The 21,490-nt window shown below is 38.9% G+C and overlaps 1 protein-coding gene across 1 annotated transcript in view; it reads right to left on the bottom strand.

The window, feature by feature from the left end:
- Positions 1-1,453: 1,453 nt before the first annotated feature.
- The window catches only part of TULP1 (TUB like protein 1), a 36,650-nt gene continuing 16,613 nt past the window's right edge, over positions 1,454-21,490 (bottom strand). The window contains exons 8-16 of the mRNA XM_015821942.1: positions 20,022-20,135; positions 19,090-19,224; positions 18,407-18,495; positions 17,375-17,545; positions 15,350-15,462; positions 10,878-10,986; positions 9,776-9,874; positions 8,527-8,698; positions 1,454-1,587 (exon numbers count right to left, since the gene is read on the bottom strand). Of these exons, the coding sequence (XP_015677428.1) occupies positions 1,454-1,587; positions 8,527-8,698; positions 9,776-9,874; positions 10,878-10,986; positions 15,350-15,462; positions 17,375-17,545; positions 18,407-18,495; positions 19,090-19,224; positions 20,022-20,135 (1,136 nt within the window). The remainder of the gene's footprint in view (positions 1,588-8,526; positions 8,699-9,775; positions 9,875-10,877; positions 10,987-15,349; positions 15,463-17,374; positions 17,546-18,406; positions 18,496-19,089; positions 19,225-20,021; positions 20,136-21,490) is intronic.

A 21,490-nucleotide genomic window follows, 5' to 3' on the forward strand; every position in this document is an offset into this window, starting at 1 on the left:
GGGCATGCTGAGAAAGAGGGTGGAACTGAATCCTGCCAAGCAAGTTTGGGCCAGACATATTTGTTGCTAATAGGTTAAGGTGATAATTTGCAACCTTTTCAAATCACCTTCTTCAGAATGATAAGGTAATGCTCAGGAATGTTCTGGAAAAGCAGTACTAATTTGAAGACGTGAGCATGTCTCTTCCCTGGCTGAGGAAACGTCATTGACGCTGGGGATGAAGAAGAAAAGAACAACAGGGAGAAAAAAGACGGAGATAGAATACATCTTTGTGGAAATGTATTATATTACAGCTCTCTACTCTGCTTTATAAATAGCTCCATTCCAAAAGAATTGCTGTTTATCTAAGTGCCAAAATCTCCCTACTCATTGAGGTATCCATAATTTATATATATTGTTCCTACTATATTAAATTAGTATTTAAGGAAAGGTGTTCAGACCCCATTTTGCAAACTAACTCTAATCCATTGGTTGCTCCTCCCTCATAAGTAATTTATATTTTTATAAACCAACAAATTTACACATTTATCTAGATTCCTGTGACTAGCAGGCAGGCCATGATTTTGGAAAAGACAATAAAGCAGAGCTTGTCCCATCCATTGTTTTTCAATTGATCATTATCATTTCAGGAAAACAACTTCCTTTTCCCATGTCAATTATAAATAACCAAATAAAACCATCCACCCACTCACCAGCCCAGCAAATTACCTAAACTAGTGTTTTTCAGTGTCAGCAACTTTTAAGATACGTGGACCTCAACTTCCAGAATTTCCCAGCCAGCATCAAAGCCCACACATTAAAATTGCTGAGATTGAGAAACACTTATCTAAACACTCAAATCTTCTTGAGATTCAAACTAGTATACAATAAATCATGGACAGCCTGAGATGAGTAGCTGGTTCCAAATCCCTTAAGAGTGGGTAATTTAACAGTATCACAACCAAGATGTTTTCAGTCTTTGTGAAATGTTCAAATGTTCACAGGCAGATGATAAAGACAAATATGTGCATATGGTATTACTAGCTAACATGACACCTACACTAATATGCACTCAGAATTCTGCCAGATTTTCCCCAATAGTATTTGGTGGTGTTTAACAATACCAACTAAGCTCTCATTCCCCTTCATATCATCCCTGCTTGGCTTTCATTGTTAGGCATATTTGTGCTTGCACTGTCAGACCAAACAGAGGGAATTTGACCTGGCAGGTCCAGACCTGGTACAAACCTTGGCATGATGGCGTTGTAGGTATGCTATTCACANCAGATTTTCCCCAATAGTATTTGGTGGTGTTTAACAATACCAACTAAGCTCTCATTCCCCTTCATATCATCCCTGCTTGGCTTTCATTGTTAGGCATATTTGTGCTTGCACTGTCAGACCAAACAGAGGGAATTTGACCTGGCAGGTCCAGACCTGGTACAAACCTTGGCATGATGGCGTTGTAGGTATGCTATTCACAAGCCAGTTTCCCATCAAAGCTTGAGAGGGCAATGGCAAAAGCCTGCACAGCACAAAGTGGGTAATTGTAGTCCATGGTAAAAACATCATCCGCCACTCGGCCAAATTGCAAGACAATGTATTCAGCTGCAGGAAAGAAAGACAACATTATCAGGTGAGCAGGTAAAAAGTTTACCATGGAAACTTTTGGTCCTGTGCAGGACAATTTTTCCAGGACAAAATTGAACCAAGGTGGATGGAGGTGGATTACTGTTAATAAAAGTGACCGAGGAGATATTTTCCCCTACGCTTTTTGTGTGTGTCTGTTTTAGCATTGTTCATTCTAAAAGGAAAGGCACAAGACAGCCTGGGAGTGTGGATGTCCGCAGTGTATGGTCAAAAAAGTCAAGATGGTGGCTGCAACAGTGCAACTGAATCTCTACCTGATTTTTTTTATATGTGTCATAGAGCTGTGATCACACATCATGATTGGCATTCACACTTTTCTTGAACACACCCTACAGATACCTCTGCATGGGAGAATCCTGGCCACAGACTCTTATGCCACCTGAGTACATTCTGCAATTATACTATTTCCAGCACAAAGAGATTGGCAGCAAACAGACATGAGGTAAATACGGTCATTAGATAATTTGCACAGCAATCAGTTGCACTGAAAGACGGGGAAAAGAATTTGGGGAAATAAAGCTGAATCTGTGATCTGTTGCCAAGAGAGGGGGAGGATACAACAGAAAGAGCAATTCACAGAGCAATAAAAAGAGTTGAATGAAACTCCCATTCTCCCACAACACACACAACCTCATCAATATCCTTGCTCAGCTTCTGGACTATGACACTCAATTTAAAAGTAGGATAATTATTATAACATATCTGCTACAATTGTCAAGACACTGTAATCTGAATCCAATTGCCGTGTATTGTCCCTCAAAACAGTATTTGGCTTATAGTGCAGAACCTAATGCTTCTGAACGGAAATCTTCTAGCATTACAAATACACAAGCATTGCACAGCTATTTCATCTTCTCCATAATAGAGAAGATGAATAATAGAGCGAGAGTAAGAAAGATTATCTTGACAGAGGTACACCGGAGCTGCTGTCTACACAAAAGGAACTGAAGTAAATGTTTAAGTCAAGAATGTCCAGATAATGTTTGGAAGCAGCTCAGACAGACCCCCTCCCTGATTCACTGAATTTTAGGAAGGAGGAGGAGGAGATGCAGCACAATCAGGATTGCAACATTGATGTCAGTTTCACTATAGAGACCAGATCACAAGATCAATTCCACAGGATGGCTAAACCTACTTTTATTAAAACTGGCTATAATAAGAGAAACTTGCAAGAGGGATATAGAAAAATATGCTTTCTCTGCTGCAATGCCTGCCATATGGCACCCCAATTCTCATGAATTCTGAACGTCCCTTATCTTGTCAACCTTCTGTAAAGCTTTAAAGCAGGGGTCTCCAAACTTGACAGCTTTAAGACTTGTGAACTTCAACTCCCAGAATTCCTCAGCCAGCCATGTTGGCTGAGGAATTCTGGGAGTTGAAGTCCACAAGTCTTAAAGCTGCCAAGTTTGAAGATCCTTGCTTTAAATACTTGACTTTTCCAGCCGGCAATAGGCAGGGATAGCCTCAGGTGCCCTTAATTTGATTGCCATATAACTGTTTTTAATTATTTTGGATTGTTGCTGTTTCAGATCTTACATTAGCCTGCCAATATCCCACTTGTGAAATGAATAGCCATATAAATTGGTTTTTTTTAAGAAAGAAAGAAATGTCTATGGCTTAGGCAGGGCAGCTGTGCAATCAAAGACTCGCTTCAAAGCTCTCTGGGTCTCATTTTCCAGTAAAGGTAAAGGTTTTCCTATTCAGTCATGTCTGATTCTAGGGTACGTTGTTCATAGGTCCCCAATATATGCTCATCTAGGGTGCGGTGGTCGACTTGGACAAGGGAGCCAGCATTGTCCGAAGATGTTTTTTGTGGTCATGTGGCAAGTATGGCTATATGCCAAAGGCATATGGAACACTATTAACTTCCTACTGAAGTGGTACCTATTTATCTACTCACATTTGCATGCTTTCAAACTGCTAGGTGGGGCAAGGAACGAGAGCTTATCCCATTGCGCAGTGTTAGGGTCTCAAACCTGGGATGTCAGCTTTCCAGCTGACAAGCTCAGCGTCTTTAACCACTGAGCCTGAAGATCACATGCAGCAAAACAAAAATATTCAGATGCTAAGGGAATGAGTGTGTAATGAGACAGAGGAGAACCCAGAAGGTTTAGAAATTGACTGGTCACCGGCTGGGCAATGAATGGCTGATGTCTCTTCAACAGAATTACTAAGTGAGTCCTTTCCCCCTCCCCAGCTAAATAGACCGAGAATAAAAACAGGTTTGTGCCCCCTCCAAAAGATGTGCTCTTTCACCAGACCTGTGTGGCCTTCTAAAGGCCTCTCTGATTCCCTGTTCTGATTGTGACTCCCTTTGTTCGCTGCGAGGGCAGCAAGAAATCTGTAAAAATAACTGGGGCCCTGAGCAGGTTCTTTCTATCCTGTAATCCTACACCCCCCCCCCCCCAGATAGTAACATCTCCTGATTGGGCTGGACAGGTGACAAGCAGACAAGTCACACAGGCTGAAAATTGCTTGGCTGCTGCTGTTTACTGTTCGAATGTAGATTGCAGAGTGTGCCTATGTCCCCACTATATATGCAAGGTGGAAGGAAATGTGTTGCGATAATATTTGGTCCTCCTTATGGTCCTCAAAATCAAAATAATTGCTTGGATTGAGCACCAAAATAATAAGAAAGCATAATAAACATAAAAACTAGAATCTCCTAACCACACAAAACATACATTTAAATTCCTAAATCCCATTTATATGAATGCAACATAATAAATTCATATCAGGATTAATCAATAGAAAAGACTTGTGGTCAATATCATCCACGTGCTTTCACCAGGAGAGCACAATGAAGATCAAGTACCATCATATAATCAGAATCTGAATTAATAGCTTCTTAAAAGTAAATAGGCTATAGGATTCTTTATCTGGATCAAATCCATGGCAGATAAAGTATAGGGATTATGACCTTTTCCATATATCCCACCCAATCTTGATTGGCCTTTGGTGTCTTCAACTTGCACTGAAAGAAAAATTTCCATTGGGAACTATTTTTGCCAATGAATATCAGTCATGGAAGGCCTGACTGAAACTGGACAATAATGGAGATTGTAGACATATAATTCACTCAGAATTACCCGGTGGTAAAATGGGCAGCCAATAAAATTTAAAAATATATAAATAAATATACTGTGTGTGTGTAGGTTATATAGGATCATCTTTATACCTTGCCAGACACTTTACACTTATTTGCTTTTTTTAAAACCACACACATAGTTGCTAATTTATCTATATTTGTTTACCTAATTTCTTTTACAGTAATGTACTCTATTTACTAATACCTATTAACTTTCATTACAGTTTCACTTTTCCTGACAGACGTGAATCTAAATGAGATTCTCTTCTCTGTTTTATACCTTCATAGAATGGAATGGAGGTTAAAAGTCAAAAGCTTCTGCAGGACCAGGGGCTTTATTCCCATTTTTTCATCCTGAGATTAGAGATAACATACTTGTTATCTCTGAGGGCTGTCCATAGTTCAACAGAGAAATCTGTGAATGGTCCAGTCAGTGTGGCCAGCAACAGAACATGTACGACTTGATTTGAAACTCTGGATACATATCCCTCTTGACTATAGTGACCACATTTTCTTGGGGGGGGGGGGAAATAAAGGACAAACCTGAAAAAGGGAAAAATCTGAAAGAAGTTCGTAAAGATTTTTTAAAAATTAATTGTTCATGTTAATGACTTTGATTTACAAAGAAAAATTCAAGAGCAACACAAAAAAGTTAAATAAATATGAAGGGCAGCTTTCTGAAATAAAGGACTGTCCTTTATAATAAAGGATATGTGGTCACTGTGCTTTTGACTGACAAAGAATGTATCAGTAACATTCTTTGGCACTTTGCCATCCTCAAAATATTTCTTACCACCAGGAAATGTAGAGACCTTTTCTTGAATTAGAGATTACAAATCAAGTCCAGTAAATTCTAAAATTATGCTAAGGTTCCGGATGTACCTTGTCCAATTTTGAAAGTTTTTGACTTTTCAGAAAACATCTGGCATGTTCTTTAATGTTTACTAGAGTTGTAGGAGTTTATGATCAAATGTTGGAGGGTACAGTATGGAAGCAAGTGAGCAAAAGAAAATCATGCTTGCTTTTTGGATGGCTCAAACCATTCAAAACATTATTCCAGCCTGCCTCTTATAATGCTCCCTCTAGTGGACTGTTACTGTATTCTATACAGTACTATCCAGGAGGACAATTGAATTTTTTGTTCAGACCTGATTGCAAAATTCATCTTGTGTCCCTGGAATCATGATACATTATAGATTTCACAGAAGCCATCCTGAATTATCATTTGGAAATTGAGCAACTGTCTAATGCAATATGAAAAATACTTACTCCAAAACAGGTATATCTAACAAATGTCTTTGATGTTGCTCTACTAAGCACTCTAAACACCATAACCAGGTTCAAGAGAACAGCCCTTTATTTCTTGAGACATACTCAGAGTGAAATTACCCTAAGGCAGTGGTTCTCAACCTATGGTCTGGGGACCCCTGGGGGGCCAGTTATAGTAGTATCCCCCCAGGAGTTTCTGAACTTCTTTACAATAGTAAATTTAGAACCCCCAGGCACCGGTACCAAGTACCGGTGTTCTCAATAAATTTCCCAAGACACTACTTCTTTTCCAACTCTTGGTGACAGGATTCGTCAATCTCTTGATTAAAGGTTCTAGACGAAACGAAAACCAAACTCGCTAAGTAAATCTGTATGTACTCTTCAACAGTTACCAAAAGCATTTCACATGGCCACCTCCATATATAAATCTGAAAAGCCTTATGTGATTGTGGAGATGTTCATAATCTCTGATACAGACAAATTGCTAAAGCTAAACAGATTAGGGACTGTTTGGATGGGAGATCCCTTTGAATTCCTTTAAATGTTGACTAGACTTTCGTGATGGAAATAAATAATTTGGAACAAAATGGAAAAGAAATGCACTATATACAGTCTTTGTTTTTCAATTAGATCTTAAAAACAACTACTTCCTATACAGATGCAGTTTCAAATGACTCATATGTCTCAGATTGTATGCATGTATCAGTTTGGTATGATTCTGAGCATGCCAGAAAATCAAGATTCCACTTTATAAATCAAGACAACATTTAAAGCTAACTTTGTAGATGCAGCAAAGAGCTGTGGATTAGTTTACGTATTCTATTGAGCCCAATGTTTTGATTTGAGTTCATTTTGTGGACCCAGCCAATTATGGTTTCCTCAACAAATCACGGTTAAACAAATCATGGCTTTGAGCCCAATCTTGTCTGTCAGAATACAAAAAAAAACCAAAACCCAACCACTGGTCCAGCCACTCTTCAGGAAGTACCGCCCCAAATTTTGATTAGATTCTTGTTCTCAGTAATGGACCAAATCCAGTCCAAGGGTATGTGCGAACAACCTGGTTTCACTTACATAGGATTCCTGAGATTAACTGGAGTGGGATTTTCATTGGAACCATGTTGGGGGAACTAGAGATAAATGTACCCTCCTTCTAGGTCAATTTTAATTTCAATACTGTATCCATTGCTTCAGTTTCAGTATTTGAAATTGTATATATTAATTAACCATGAGAACCAATTTGGTGTAGTGGTTAAAGCACCAGGTTAGAAGTCGAGAGACTGTGAGTTGTAGTCCTGCCTTAGTGGCAAAGACAACTGGGTGATCTTGGACCAGTCACTTTCCCTCTACCTAAAGGCGACAAAGGCAAACCACTTCTGAAAAACCTAGCCCAGACATTCACTAGCAATCAATGTTGACTTGAAGACAAGTACATACAAAATTAACCACACTTCTCTTACACCATATCTAATTTAGTTCTGTCTATGACAGGAAAGTGGGACACATGGAAATTCTCTTCCCTCCTCCATTCTCAGATTTAGACTTGGTGAGGCCCTAAACATGATCTAAAGTTATACCAGATCTAAAGTTATACCAGAAAGTCTCAATAAAGTTGTATACTGAAACAGGACATTGGATTGCCACAAAAAAACTGGAAACATCTAATTATCTAATAGCATTTAAAGAGACAAATACATTAGTTTCAAATGAATGTGCAGTATATACTGATTAGATGTTTATTGTTTGCCTTGATCTCTCTCACAGATTATAATAGTACTGTATATTCTGGAAACAATACTTAAACATGAATTTTTGAAACAAAACAAAACAAAAAACCACCCTGAAAGTTTGTGAGGCCCTGCAAATTTTGAAATCCTAAACTCTACCTTGTTTTGCTTATGTCTAAATCTGACACTGCCCTACTCCCTAGTTGTATCCCAACTTCTGGTATAAACTTTGATCCAATATGTCTCCCTTGAACAAGTAGGAAGCTAACCACCTCCACCAAAATAATGATGCGGGTCCTGCCAATGTCCCTATTAGATGGAGGGAAGACTATTATAAGCAATTCATCAGCATTAAACTAATTTTTCCCATCCATACTGTTTGGATACCTGAGAAATGCTGTATTGATTAGATAATTTGCATCAAGGAAAGAAGAGAGAAAAAGCAAATGAAATATCAAAATGGACTTTTTTTTAAAAAAAAAAAAGAATGGTAGATCTAATTGTATGTTTCCAGCCCATTAATTTAATTTTCTGGGAAAGTGCTTTCAAACTTTGGGTGCCTTGACAATCATAAAGCATCCATTGGGCAACACAATTCAGTGCCCCATTCTAGCAGGCAAGTCCAGGATTTCATTTTGGTTTTCTTGCCTACTACCTTTTTGAATGGACAATGCAGCACAATGCCTACTCTGACTCTGAATTTGCAGAAATGCTCTTACCTTAGCCATGGGTCTAACTAGCAGCAGCAATAGCTTTTCCGTCAGCACAAATATAGAAGCATTTTTAAAAACTCCACAATCCCACAAGACTTACGGTCATCACTGTGCACAATCTGGAAGTTCTTAACTGAGGCATGTGTAACTCTTCCATGGAAGTTCAGCACATAAGACTGAGTTTCATCATTCCATACTGGGGCTTTGTTATGCAACTCAATTAAGCTGTCCATTATCTTATTCTGCCACCTCATGAGTAACCCATCATTATCCTAGGAAATTGTGAGAAAAAGCATTACCACAAGTAATTCAAAAACATATCTTCTTCAATATTTACTTGGTTATATTCGCATGAAGAAATAACACATGTAGATACAATAGATTCTTATAGTGTACATCACAAGAAGTCCTCTAATATTTTTGAGCATAATTACAGTAACATCTTAGCCTTGCTCCTCTTAAAAGTTGTGCACTGAAATTTGATATTAATATACTAAAAAACTAAGTATGCACATACTTGTTCCTCCAGGTTTCATGAGTGGAGTCCAAGGGAACTTGCAAAGGACAATGTTCACATATAAGTTATATATCAAAGCTTGCAATCCTTACCTTAGCTTTTGACAACCTGGTGCATATTGACTAGGAATTTTTGAATTGGAGGTCACAGATCAAGGAAATTACCTTTGACTCTTTCTTCAGATTTCAGAATCAATGTTTTTGCTGCAAATGTTTTGAAGAAAGAATTGTATCCATAGTGATGTCTCATGTACTTCATTCTTCCTCAGAGGACCTGAAATATGAGGTTTGCTCTTTGGAAGAGGATGGCCAACCAAGGATTTGAAGGTATATCTTCATGTCAAACTGGATGACATAATAAATGCTTATACAGCATTTGATCCAGTCTTGTATTGTCAATGGAAACAATTTACCATTTATATTTATATTATATTGCTGGTTGAGATCCTTAGTTGCAGAACTTCTTATTGCAACTTAGTGCTCTCTATATGTATTAATAGACAGCTTTTAACACTTTCCAACATGATGGGAATTGCAATTCCACACACAACTGGAGGATGCCAAGTTCAGGAAGATTGTTTTAGAAATAAAGCATTGGAAACACCCCTATATTTCCTATTCTAAAAGGAAGTTTTGCATTTTATATTTTTGCTGACACAAAATTTCATGGCAAAAAATGCCTTTGTGACTAAATGTTCTCCCAGCACATTTCAATATTTTATTTTATTAACCATGATAAGCAGAACATCAATGAAATGGCAACATGATGTCTACAAACATTGGGATTATTTAGAAGTAATGAAATCTTGTATGAAGGTTTATGCGTAACTTACATTTCGGGGACGGATTGGCACTCTTTCATTATCAGAATTCATTCCAGGAATGACCACTGTCATTTTTCGAGGTCCTTTGAAACCTAATACATTTGTCTCCTGAAATAGAAATACCAAAACGTTCATAACTGAGTTACCGTCATACATCTTCACAACACGATCAACTTCAGCTGATCCTTAACAGTTTAAAGTTATTTTTCTGCTAGCCTAAAGTCTTATATTGCACATGTCTCAGTAGTCCTAAAACCCAAGATTTAGTGTCCCAATACATATATGAAAGAAAAGAAAAAGGAAGGAATTTAAGGAAGGGAATGTGTCACACCTGCTCCTGCCAATCTCCTTCCTTATCTCATCTCCTTCTCCTCCCCATCCTTTGGTGCTGCTTTTCCCCACTCCCTGCCACTGGGAGGTTGCTGCTTTCACCACTAGGGAATGCTGTGAAAATCCTGCCCCATTGGTGCCCCAGAAAAGATGCTTGTGGAATGGTGTGAAGCTCAATCTCTACAGAAGCACAGGTGATGTTATAGGACAGATGTCTTTCTGTGGGTCACCTCCTCTGACCAAAGGACTTAGGACTCTCCTTTGATTTCTGCCTGCCTCAAAATCCTGGAGAATTATTGATAAAAACTCTCAACTCTCAACCAATACTTATGTCTTGAACTGTTAGGTTGATAGAATCCATTACATTATAATAAAGTGGCTATATGGCATACTTAAGTGGACTAAGATCTAGAAGGGTGGTTCAAGAAATATGCAGATATAAAATTTAACTAACATAATACAATCCCTGTCAATCTAGATTAAACTACATTGTTTCTTTGCAGATGACAATTCCTTTAGGGGAAAAAAATGTCTACAAATTAAATTATTCCCAACCACAACATATAGAACAGACATTCCTTCTTTTCTTCATATTATAGTATACTTTTATTGACATTTGGATCAAGCTATATAGCTGTCAGGGGTGATTTTGCAGTGAATGGAAAATTCTTAAAATTCCTTGGTACTGATAAGCAATCTGCCATCTTGGTATGGATTAGTCTAGTGGCTGCCTATTAAATAGAAGTTTAATGGGGAAATAGTTCACAGAATGGTTCCTTACATAAATAACAGCTGCAAGCTCCTGGCGTACATTGGACCAGTCAGCATTTGCTCTGTCTGGATTTACACCATTGTCAAACACCGAGAATCGAGTACCCATTAAATTGGATCTAAAAGAAAAGACAGAAATCAGACCCCTGGAACAAAAAAGGGCAGAAATTGCACAGCACTACTCTTCAGTCTGAACAAATATAATTTCTTTGGAATGTCATTTTATATTATACACTGAAATGGCTGCAACAAACTTATTAGGTTTTCAGTGTGGGATAGAAGGAGGAAATGGAAAGGTCACTCAATCAGGGCATCTGCTGTATTTCTAAACTCTGGGCCTATGAAATTGCGACATGCATGCCTCTCCTTTTCCCTGGCTAAAACCTGCCCAACCACTGTTTCATATCTGCCCCCAGGGACAATTTCTGTTACAATCTGATAGCAAGATGTGTCTGGTTTGTTAGTTTATGCACTAGCTTGATTATCATTTTGGATCTAAGAAATCCTGAGTTCTGAACTGAGACAGCTGTAACTCAGTGATAAGACCAAGCTCTGCATGACAAACGTCTGAGCTTTACACTTTGGTAAGCTTGGCAATGGCCACAGCCGAACAACCAAGATTCGTTGCCTCCATGGCCAAGCCCTACTCTTCTTCAGTAGCAAGACTACTGAATAATGTCTGGTGCTGTCAATATAAATTTGGGATAAGTGGAAGAAAATAATGGATGAGTTTTCTGGCTCTCTTTCTCCTCCCACTAAATGTCACCTGCTAGTGGAAAAACAGCCGCTAATTCTGCCCTTAATGTGAGGTGGGGTGGGGCAAGTATATAAGTGCTTTGAACAGCAGGCTTAGCCACCTGTCAAGCTGTCTGACTAACTATATTGTGCAATCAGATCACTCTCCAGAAGCCTTGTGTTTTGTCACTCCTGCAGCCCAAGCCATGATGGCCATGGAGAGCAGCGCCCAGCAACCAGAGCAGAGGGGGTGTGAGCCAATAGCTAAATGTGACTTTAAGCTGTCTCAGCTGTGGGGCAATGAAAGAACAACGAAACTGAAGAAGCAGGAAAGCAGATTGTCCAATCTGAGTTAGGACCGCACAGAAACTGAATTTAATTCACAGCATTATTAATGAAGAAATGATGAGGTATTTCTGTGCTAAAAAATAAATGGGTCTCTAAAGAAGCATTTACCAAATCAGATTTTCAGTTCTGCTGAGAGTAAATTATATTAAATATATAATGTCACAAAGTATAGATAAAAACTATTAATATTGAGCCTGCAATACTCATTATGAAGTAGCATCACTTTTTTAAACATTTGACAGCTTCCACAGCCTGAGGCTATGCATGGGAATACTTAACTTTGGAATCCAAACACATCTGTAGGGCACTAGACCAGAAGTGGCTGGACTACTGCTCCCCAAATACAATTTCCTGGGAACTGTAGGTGGGTTTTCTTTTTCTTTTTCTTTTTTCTGAAGCTGTGAAAAACTGTTAGAAATCTACATTTCCTCTCCAAATGACAATTCCATAAAGATAAGATGTGTTAAACTTCTTAGATTGCTTATTAAATCTGTAATGGATTGAGTAGAATATTTGGTAAAGTTTGAGATCCCTTCAGGCAATTAACTTAGGATGGTGTGAAAGAGCAATACAATTATGACTGCAATTCTAACGTCTGTGATGAAGAAGAAATGTTTTTGAGAGGTTTTTTGCCCTAAACAAGTGATTCACTGGGTGGCATTCATTTCTTTGTCCCAGCAAAAAACTGTGATGTGATCTGCTTTGTAGTAGAGAGTTGTTTCTCCTTGGCTCAAGACACTTTAATTTACGTTCTTAATCTGCTTGATTATCTGTGCTCAGAATTGCTGCATCAGTAAATAAAAGCTTTTATTGGTACATCCCACCACTGTGCTGCACAGAAGGGTTTTTAATGGCACAAGCAGCATATATCTGTCCATTGAAACCCTCAAAACCATGAGTGCAAGACGGTTGGTATTCTAAAACGTCCCCTGAGTTGACTTGCCAATGAGATACTGTATTGTGAATGTTCCTTCTCTTGCAGGTAGTATCGTAAGAAAGATGGGTGTGATGTTTGGTTCTCACAACAATAGCTTAAGAATGCATACATTACATGGTGCAAACTTTGCAGAAGACTAAGTAAAGGGGCAAAAATTACATAGAACAGTATTTCATAACGTAGAACATGTATAAAAAGTATTAACATAAAGAAAAGGTTCACAAGAGTTTATAGGTCCCAAAAATAGACACAACGTTTCACTTCAGTGGTGGACCTCACTCGTTTTTAAAGAAAGAAAGAAAGAAAGAAAGAAAGAAAGAAAGAAAGAAAGAAAGAAAGAAAGAAAGAAAGAAAGAAAGAAAGAAAGACTTTCTTTCTTCTGAAGTTTTGGTGCAACCTGCAAAGGAGGGTAAAACAGCCCCATCCCCTCCTTAATTGGGGAATTTTTCTATAAAAGAGAAAATGCATGTGGTGCATGGGTATGTTGAGAAAAGAGTCAAGAGGACAGCAAAAACGTGAGAAATTCTTTCTCTGAGGAAAGAGAAACTCCATCTCGAAGGTGAACACCTCAGCGTAGTGTGAGAGACAGTGAGAGAAAACTTCAATTTTGGAGCTGCAAAACCAATAAAAGGCAGAGATGAGAGAGACAGGGAAGGAAAAGAGCCTGACTAGAATCTGCAAACCCAAGAGAGTCTGGCAACCAAACCAAGCCCACTGCCTGCAGCAGCCCAGGTGGAGGACAAGAAGCGATGGATGGAAACTAATCAAGGAGAGAAGAAGCAACCTAGAACTAAAGAGAAATTTCCTGACAGTCAGAACAATTAATCAGTGGAACAATCTGCCTCCAGAAGCTGTGAATGCTCCAACACTGGAAGTTTTAAAGAAGATACTGGACAACCATTTGTCTGAAATGGTATATGGTTCCTGCCTTAGCAGGGGGTTGGACTAGAAGACCTCCATGGTCCCTTCCAACTCTGTTATTCTATAATACTCTACAAACCATAGCTAGAAACACTGGATGGTGAGTACTGGAGGGGTGGGGTGGGGGAGAGAAAAGTCCATTCACAAGTCTATAAAAGTCTATAAAAGAGTGAAAAGGGGTTTCACGTGCAAATAGACTGAGACTGAGCTGAATAGTTAAGATAAGGAAACATAGTGCAAAAGCAAGAACAGGGGACTGGAGGCTAAAACATATAAGGAACGGTTTCTGGAATTGGGTATGTCTAGTCCAGCGGTAGGCAACCTTGGCTCTTTTATGACTCGTGGACTTCAACTCCCAGAATTCCTGAGCCAGCATGGCTCAGCTTGGAAACCTCTCCCTGTCCCTTCAGCATGGCTGGCTCAGGAACTCTGGGAGTTGAAGTCCACGAGTCATAAAAGAGCCAAGGTTGCCTACCCCTGGTCTAGTCTAATGAAGAGAAGGACCAGAGAGAGAAGCAACCCAGAACTAAGGAGAAACTTCCTGGCAGTTAGAACAATTAATCAGTGGAACAACCTGCTTCCAGAAGCTGTGAATGCTCCAACACTGGAAGTTTTTAAGAAGAGACTGGACAGCTATATGTCTGAAATGTTATAGGGTTTCTTGTCTGAGCAGGGAGTTGGACTAGATGACCTCCAAGGTCCCTTCCAACTTTATTTTATTTTATTGTTATTGTTAATTGTTATTATTATTTTATTGTTAAATGGCATCGGACCTGGATATCTCCGAGACCACCTTCTGCCTCAGATTACCTCCCATCGGCCGGTACGCTCCCACAGAGTGGGTCTCCTCAGGGTGCCGTCAGCCAGATAGTGCCGGCTGGCGACCCCCAGGGGGAGGGCCTTCTCGGTGGGAGCTCCCACCCTCTGGAACGAACTACCCCCAGAGATCCGGGTGATCCCGGATCTCCCTTCCTTCCGCTGCGCCCTTAAGACATGGCTATTTCAACTAGCAGGACTGGCCTAAGGGGAAATTTTTAGCGGGGTTTTAAAAACAATTTTAAATTACAAAGGCCAAATCTAATATTTCATTTTAATTATGTTTTTTAACGATAGTATTGGGGTATTTTTTGTATTTGTTTTTTATCAGGCTGTCAGCCGCCCTGAGTCCGCAAGGAGAAGGGCGGGGTAAAAATTCAATTAAATAAATAAAATAAATTAAATAAATAATTACTGTTACTGTTATTATTAATGTAGAAATTTAAAGATTAAATAACAATACAAATAGAATAGTTGTAAACTTATGGTAATAGAAAGATAATAGAATAAGAAAGTTTAAGACAATAGAATAAAGATAGGAGCTTAAGTTTTGTGTGGGAAAAACGAACACGGTATACAATCTTTGTATCTGTTCTGTATCATATTAAAAAAAAAAACCACCCTAATCTGCCAAACTGTACAGTATTTACAGGGAAATAGATTGGAATTCTCCCTGGCATAATACCTTAGATTTCTCAAAATCACTTTGATGAAGCAACCCTAACCTTAGCTTTCCAATGAAGTTTTCCCCATCTCGGCTCAAGTCAGTCGGATCAGTGGAAATCAGATAATTAGATGTCTTGCTTTTTTTTCGTTTTCGACCAGCCAGCAAGAAGATCTAGATGAAAAAAAGAGATCCAAAAAGCACAGCATTGATATGTGAAATTAACATAATGTAATTTATGCAACATTTTTCAATGGTGCAGTACTAACTGCCTTCCGTGGGCTTGCCCAGGCAAAATCCTCGTTCAAAACTGTTACGAGGTCAAACTGACATATTTAGTCCGAACGGGTCCGTTTCGACCTCGGGGACCGTTTTGAGGGAGACCCGAAACGAGAGACGAAATGGAAGTATTTGGTCGAATGATCTACGACGGTTTTCAGTGAGGACCGAAACTAAAACGGGGCTTTCAACAAGTTGAGTTAGGTGTCAAACTCTTTCCTGCATTAGTATATTCAATATTACAACATTCCTAGAACTCTATTTTTATAATTTAGGTTCTAGATATCTCTTACAGGGATGTGTAGATTAAAACTCCCTTTGAATCTCCTATCTGCATTTAATAATAATAATAATAATAATAATAATAATAATAATAATAATAATAATAATAATAATAATAATAATAATAATAATAATAATAATAATAATAATAAAGTTGGAAGGAACCTTGGAGGTCATCGAGTCCAACCCCCTGCTCAGGCAGGAAACTCTACACCATTTCGGACAAATGGCTGTCCAGTCTCTTTTTAAAAACTTCCAATGTTGGAGCATTCACTGCTTCTGGAGGCAGGTTGTTCCATTGGATAATTGTTCTAACTGTCAGGAAGTTTCTCCTTAGTTCTAGGTTGCTTCTCTCCTTTTATCAGTTTCCATCCATTGCTTCTTGTCCTGCCTTCAGGCGCCTTGGAGAATAGCTTGACTCCCTCTTCTTTGTGGCAGCCCCTGAGATATTGGAACACTGCTATCATGTCCCCCCTTGTCCTTCTCTTCGTTAAACTAGACATATCCAATTCCACCAACCATTCCTTATATGTTTTAGCCTCCAGTCCCCTAATCATCTTTGTTGCTCTTCTCTGTACTCTTTCTAGGGTCTCAACATCTTTTTTACATCGTGGTGACCAAAACTGGATGCAGTATTCCAAGTGTGGCCTTACCAAGGCATTGTAAAGTGGTATTAATACTTCACGTGATCTTGATTCTATCCCTCTGTTAATGCAGCCTAGCACTGTGTTGGCCTTTTTGGCAGCTGCATCACATTGCTGGTTCATATTTAAGTGATTGTCCACTAGGACTCTGAGATCCCTCTCACAGTTACTATTGAGCAAGGTACCCCCTATACTATACCTGTACAGTTGATTTTTCTTGCCTAAATGTAGAGCCTTACTTTCAACAGAAGCTCTCAATTTTCTCTTCCAAGAAGCCTTCAGTTGATATGCAAAACATCTGGGTTTTTCTTTTTCTTTTGTTAAGACTATAGCAGGAAAAAGAATTAATCTTCTTGTCCCCTTTCCTATGATATACCTACACTGATTACATTTTCATAACAAACTGTTTCTTTTTTGGCCCATTGAAACAGGCTGACATTAGATCTCTCTCAGAGGAGATATATTTAGCATCCCATTTATCCATTCTTACATGTCTAAAGGACAGCCTTCTTTCTTATGAGCCTTGCTGTAATAATGTCTGAACAGAATCAGAGGCTTTCCTACCTATCTCACTACCTAAGACCTAGAGAGAGAAGATTGGCATTTTGCTGTGTTCTCTTCTTGCAAAGACAGAGAAAAGACCTTGACATCTTCACTCGCTTTAAAGTAAAGACATTCTGTGCCATCGGGATCTTAATACCACATGGTTTTGCTGCTCATCTGGATTATTTTTGTTGCATGAGCTTTAATGGGGTCTATTCTTACTGTACACTGCCTTTGGTGTCTGGTAGACAGAAGATGTGAATATTATATTAAATATAAACACACAAGGCAATCTTTACATACACACTAAGGCAAGGCTGCTGCCTTTAATCACGCACCTTTTTGTCATTATCAAGATGAAGATAATAGGTAGGGTAGAGACCACGATCCATTCCTCTTTTGTCTCGAGTGAGACGACACTTGATGGTCATTCCATGAGGAGCTGGCTGCAGCACAAATTCCTCCAGATTGTCTTCTTCGATGACTGGAGATGGTGGTCTTTCTTCTTTCTGTGGTCCAGCAATAAAAGAAAGAAGATTTGGTTTTTTTACCCCCTCTCCTCAAAATCTCTTATCCTAAGCATTCCTGCATTGCTTGTGTTGAATATTGCAATGATGATACTTCATGTATCACATCCCAACCATCTGTGTCTTAGTCTATGATCATTCTTCCTGACATAGTAGGCCCCATAACATCCATAAGCTGGTTTCTGAAAAGTACTTTGGCTGGGATTCATCTCTTATTTAATTATTCATTTATTTCAAAAAAATTATCTGCCATTGTAATGAAGTATAAGGGCTGATTCCAATATGTAAGAAGCAACTTTCATGTGTACAGGTAGTCCTCATTTACCAACAGCAGTTGGAACTAGCACTTCTGTTGCTAAGCGATGCAATTGTAAAATGAAATCTCGTGGACCATTCTGGACTTACAATGTCAGTTCCACTGTGGTCGTTAAACAAACCACCACAGGTTGTTAAGCAAGATATTGCATGACTGCAACTTGTAGACTTTCTGCAAGCTTCAGTGCTGACCTTGCTTGTCAGAAACTGGCTGTGAAGGTCTCAAAAGGCAATCACACGACTGCCGGATGCTGTGGCTGTTGTAAATTCATGCAGCATTTGAATCACATTCATGTGACCATGAGGACATCAGCCCCACTGTAACTTCAAACAGTTGCTGAAGGAGGCAGTCAATAAGTGAGGACTACCTGTAATTGATTCATAAATAATAAGTAAAATCAAACAGAAATGTTAGAGATATAAATTAGGGAAGCTGAGAATGTGAATGTATAGGGCAGGAATCCTAATTTTCAGCTTTAATATGCCAAGGAGTTTGGCTTCGTCCTATAAGAATCTCTCACGAGTTACCTTTTTGGATTTCTTGGTTTTCCCTTTCCAGTTGACATTCTTGTGGACTACCTCTTCCTCGCTTTCATTTTTCATGGCTTTGGGGGGAACTGTAGAAAAAAGAATTTAGCGACCACATGATGGTTATACAGATGACAGCATCATCTAGATCAGGGGTAGTCAACCTTGGCTCTTTTATGACTCGTGGACTTCAACTCCCAGAATTCCTGAGCCAGCTAAGCTGGCTCAGGAATTCTGGGAGTTGAAGTCCACGAGTCATAAAAGAGCCAAGGTTGACTACCCCTGATCTAGATTATCCTTTGTCAGCAATGTCAGAATTTCCTTTTCCCACTCTGCCACAGATGGAAAAGCAAATGTTTTTGTCATTGATCTGGGGATGCAGCCTTTTCTGTATCTAATATCCTTTCAGCCTGTTTTTCAAGTGATAAGCATCTTTACCAAGTGAGTTCCAATATGCTTGTGATGGACCAGATAACAAGGTTTGGATACTGATTTTAGTTTCAGCAAGTGACAAGAAGTCCCTGACCATCTAGTGGGGATTTTTCAGAATCGCAGAAATAGGAGCATGATGGTTCACAGTTCTCACTTATAGCACATCAGTACCAAGCATTCCGAGTGTGAGTTCACGTGAATAAGTGGATGTATCTTCTTCCGGTATTTCTATCAACAAATGCTGCACCTACCCTTCTTTTTAGTTTTCTTCTCCTTGAGGCCTTCTCCTCCAGTCTGAAACATTGACGCCGCACTCTTCTTTTTCTCTGATTTGGTTGACTTGGCATTGGATCTGGAATCATCTTCTGTGTCGCTATTTTTTGGCTCTACAGTTATTAAATGAGACGTTTTTATCCAGGGAGAAATTAGTCAGATTAGATTCTTTTTAATAATACATAATCTCCTAACAGATATATTACCAAGTATATATACTTGGTATATATACATATCAACATTGACATCATGAGGAATTCTAAGAACTGCTTATACTGGCTTCTAGAGCAGGGGTCTTCAAACCTGGCCCTTTTATGACTTGTGGACTTCAACTCCCAAAATTCCTCAGCCAGGCACGCTGGCTGAAGAATTCTGGGAGTTGAAGTCCACAAGTCATAAAAGGGCCAAGTTTGAAGACCCCTGTTCTAGAGTAATTTTGAACCATTAATGCACTTATATTGAACAAAGGTAGGAGACAAATGTGCTTCATGCTTTCTAAGGGATTGGGGTGCAATCTGTTTGCCACTAAAGGCACCATGCAATGATACACCAGACACTGCATTTTATTGGTCTGGCTGAAGCCACTGGAGTCATACCTACCCTATTAGGGGATACAGACAAGTCTGGCATCATATCCTCTTCCCCTGTCCTTCCATGAACAGAATACACATACAGGCACCAACCCTTTCCTCTATTCACACATGTACTTAAAATGCAGCCACATCTACTGCCTTCCCCAGATTTTCTCCCACATACACATGCGCACATATTCATAAATGCAATTGTGATGCCTTCTCTACCTTATTTTCAATAAATAGTACGCAGAATGGCCCATATTATTAGAGAGGTGCATTGTTGGACAATGGGCCTGTAAGGTCAGTGGAGCAAATACGGATGTAAAGCCTTTCACCTTTGCTTTTGACACATTTGCCTTTGTTATCCTCATTCACATGGAAAACAGAGGTTGAGTCTTTTTTCAGTGTCTTGGTAGTTCCTGCCTTGACACCAGCTTCAGCCTTGTTTCCTGTCCAAGGTGAAAGAATGAGAATAGGAATTAGATGAACTGGATTTATATATCATGCTATATACCAGAGGTCTTCAAACTTGGCCCTTTTATGACTGAGGAATTCTGGGAGTTGAAGTCCACAAGTCATAAAAGGGCCAAGTTTGAAGACCCCTGCTATATACCATTATATGATTTGTTTGTACTGAGTTTAGTATCTATCAAAAATGCATAACAAATATTAAGAAATTTACAGGTAAGATACTTGGCCATTGTACATTCATGATAATTCCTTTAGCCTCATATCAACCAAAACTTTCAGGTTTAAGTGCTACAGAATCTTGAAAATAACTGATTGACAGAATACAGAATTTGGGGAAAAAAGAAAGTGAGAGAGAATGAGAAAAAAAATAATGCACACAAGAAAGAAATATGTCCTCCTATAGTTGTTACAGTCACTCTTGCTACTTTTTCCTTTGTACAGTCAAACAACAGCCAATTGTCAAGCATAAAACCAGGCTGTCAACGCTGCTAACATCGGATGTTCTTACTTTGACAACAAATGGAAATGCAGCCATTTTCTCTATTGCTTTTAGAATTAGTTGCTGCTGGGAGGGGGAATAGGGATGAGAGTCCAGCTAGTCATAACAATAATAACTTAAGTTGTGGGAACCCATGGACATTGGGCCTAGAGCTGATAGTGTTTTGGAGGGCTGGAGAGCTGTGGAGAAAGCCCGCAATTCAAGCTAATCGGGGAATGTGATTTATGACTGTTTATTGGAGGAGGGAATTGCACTTTCTTAGTTTGTATCCACGGGAGGGGAATTAAGTTTCTGGTTTCAACCATGTAGTGCCAATAATTTGTTTCTTGAATAAAAGATTGTTTCTTGAATAAAAGATTACTTTAAGGTAAACAATGCCTCGAAGTTCTTTTGAAGAGTTTCATCTGTCGGAACCATGACACAGGCTTCACAAACATTTCAACGACTCATATAGGCACCTTATAAGTAAACCATCTCCCTTATTTATTATTTCCCAAATACACAGCACATTTGCAGTCTTATAATTTCTCAATAGTCTCATAGTGTTCAGGTACTTTATTTTCTTTTTCTCAATTATAAAGAATTTCTGACTTCAAATCCACTCTTCAGGGATACTGCAACCATCCCAATATATCTCTAAAATGTTCCATCCAGCATTCCTCTCTTTTTAGTTTCATCTCAAATCACTTGTCACTTTTATTTTTAATGTCATATACTCTGTTGGAGAATTCTTCTTTAACCCTCTTCACCTATTTCTGGAGCAACCTTTTTCCCCTCAAAATGACCCTGCACTTTGTTATTTTTCTATTTGATTACGTACTTTGCAAGCCTCTT

Source organism: Protobothrops mucrosquamatus, unplaced genomic scaffold (assembly GCF_001527695.2).
Source record: "Protobothrops mucrosquamatus isolate PMUCROS unplaced genomic scaffold, P.Mucros_1.0 scaffold1432, whole genome shotgun sequence".
Taxonomy (NCBI): Eukaryota; Metazoa; Chordata; class Lepidosauria; order Squamata; family Viperidae; genus Protobothrops; species Protobothrops mucrosquamatus.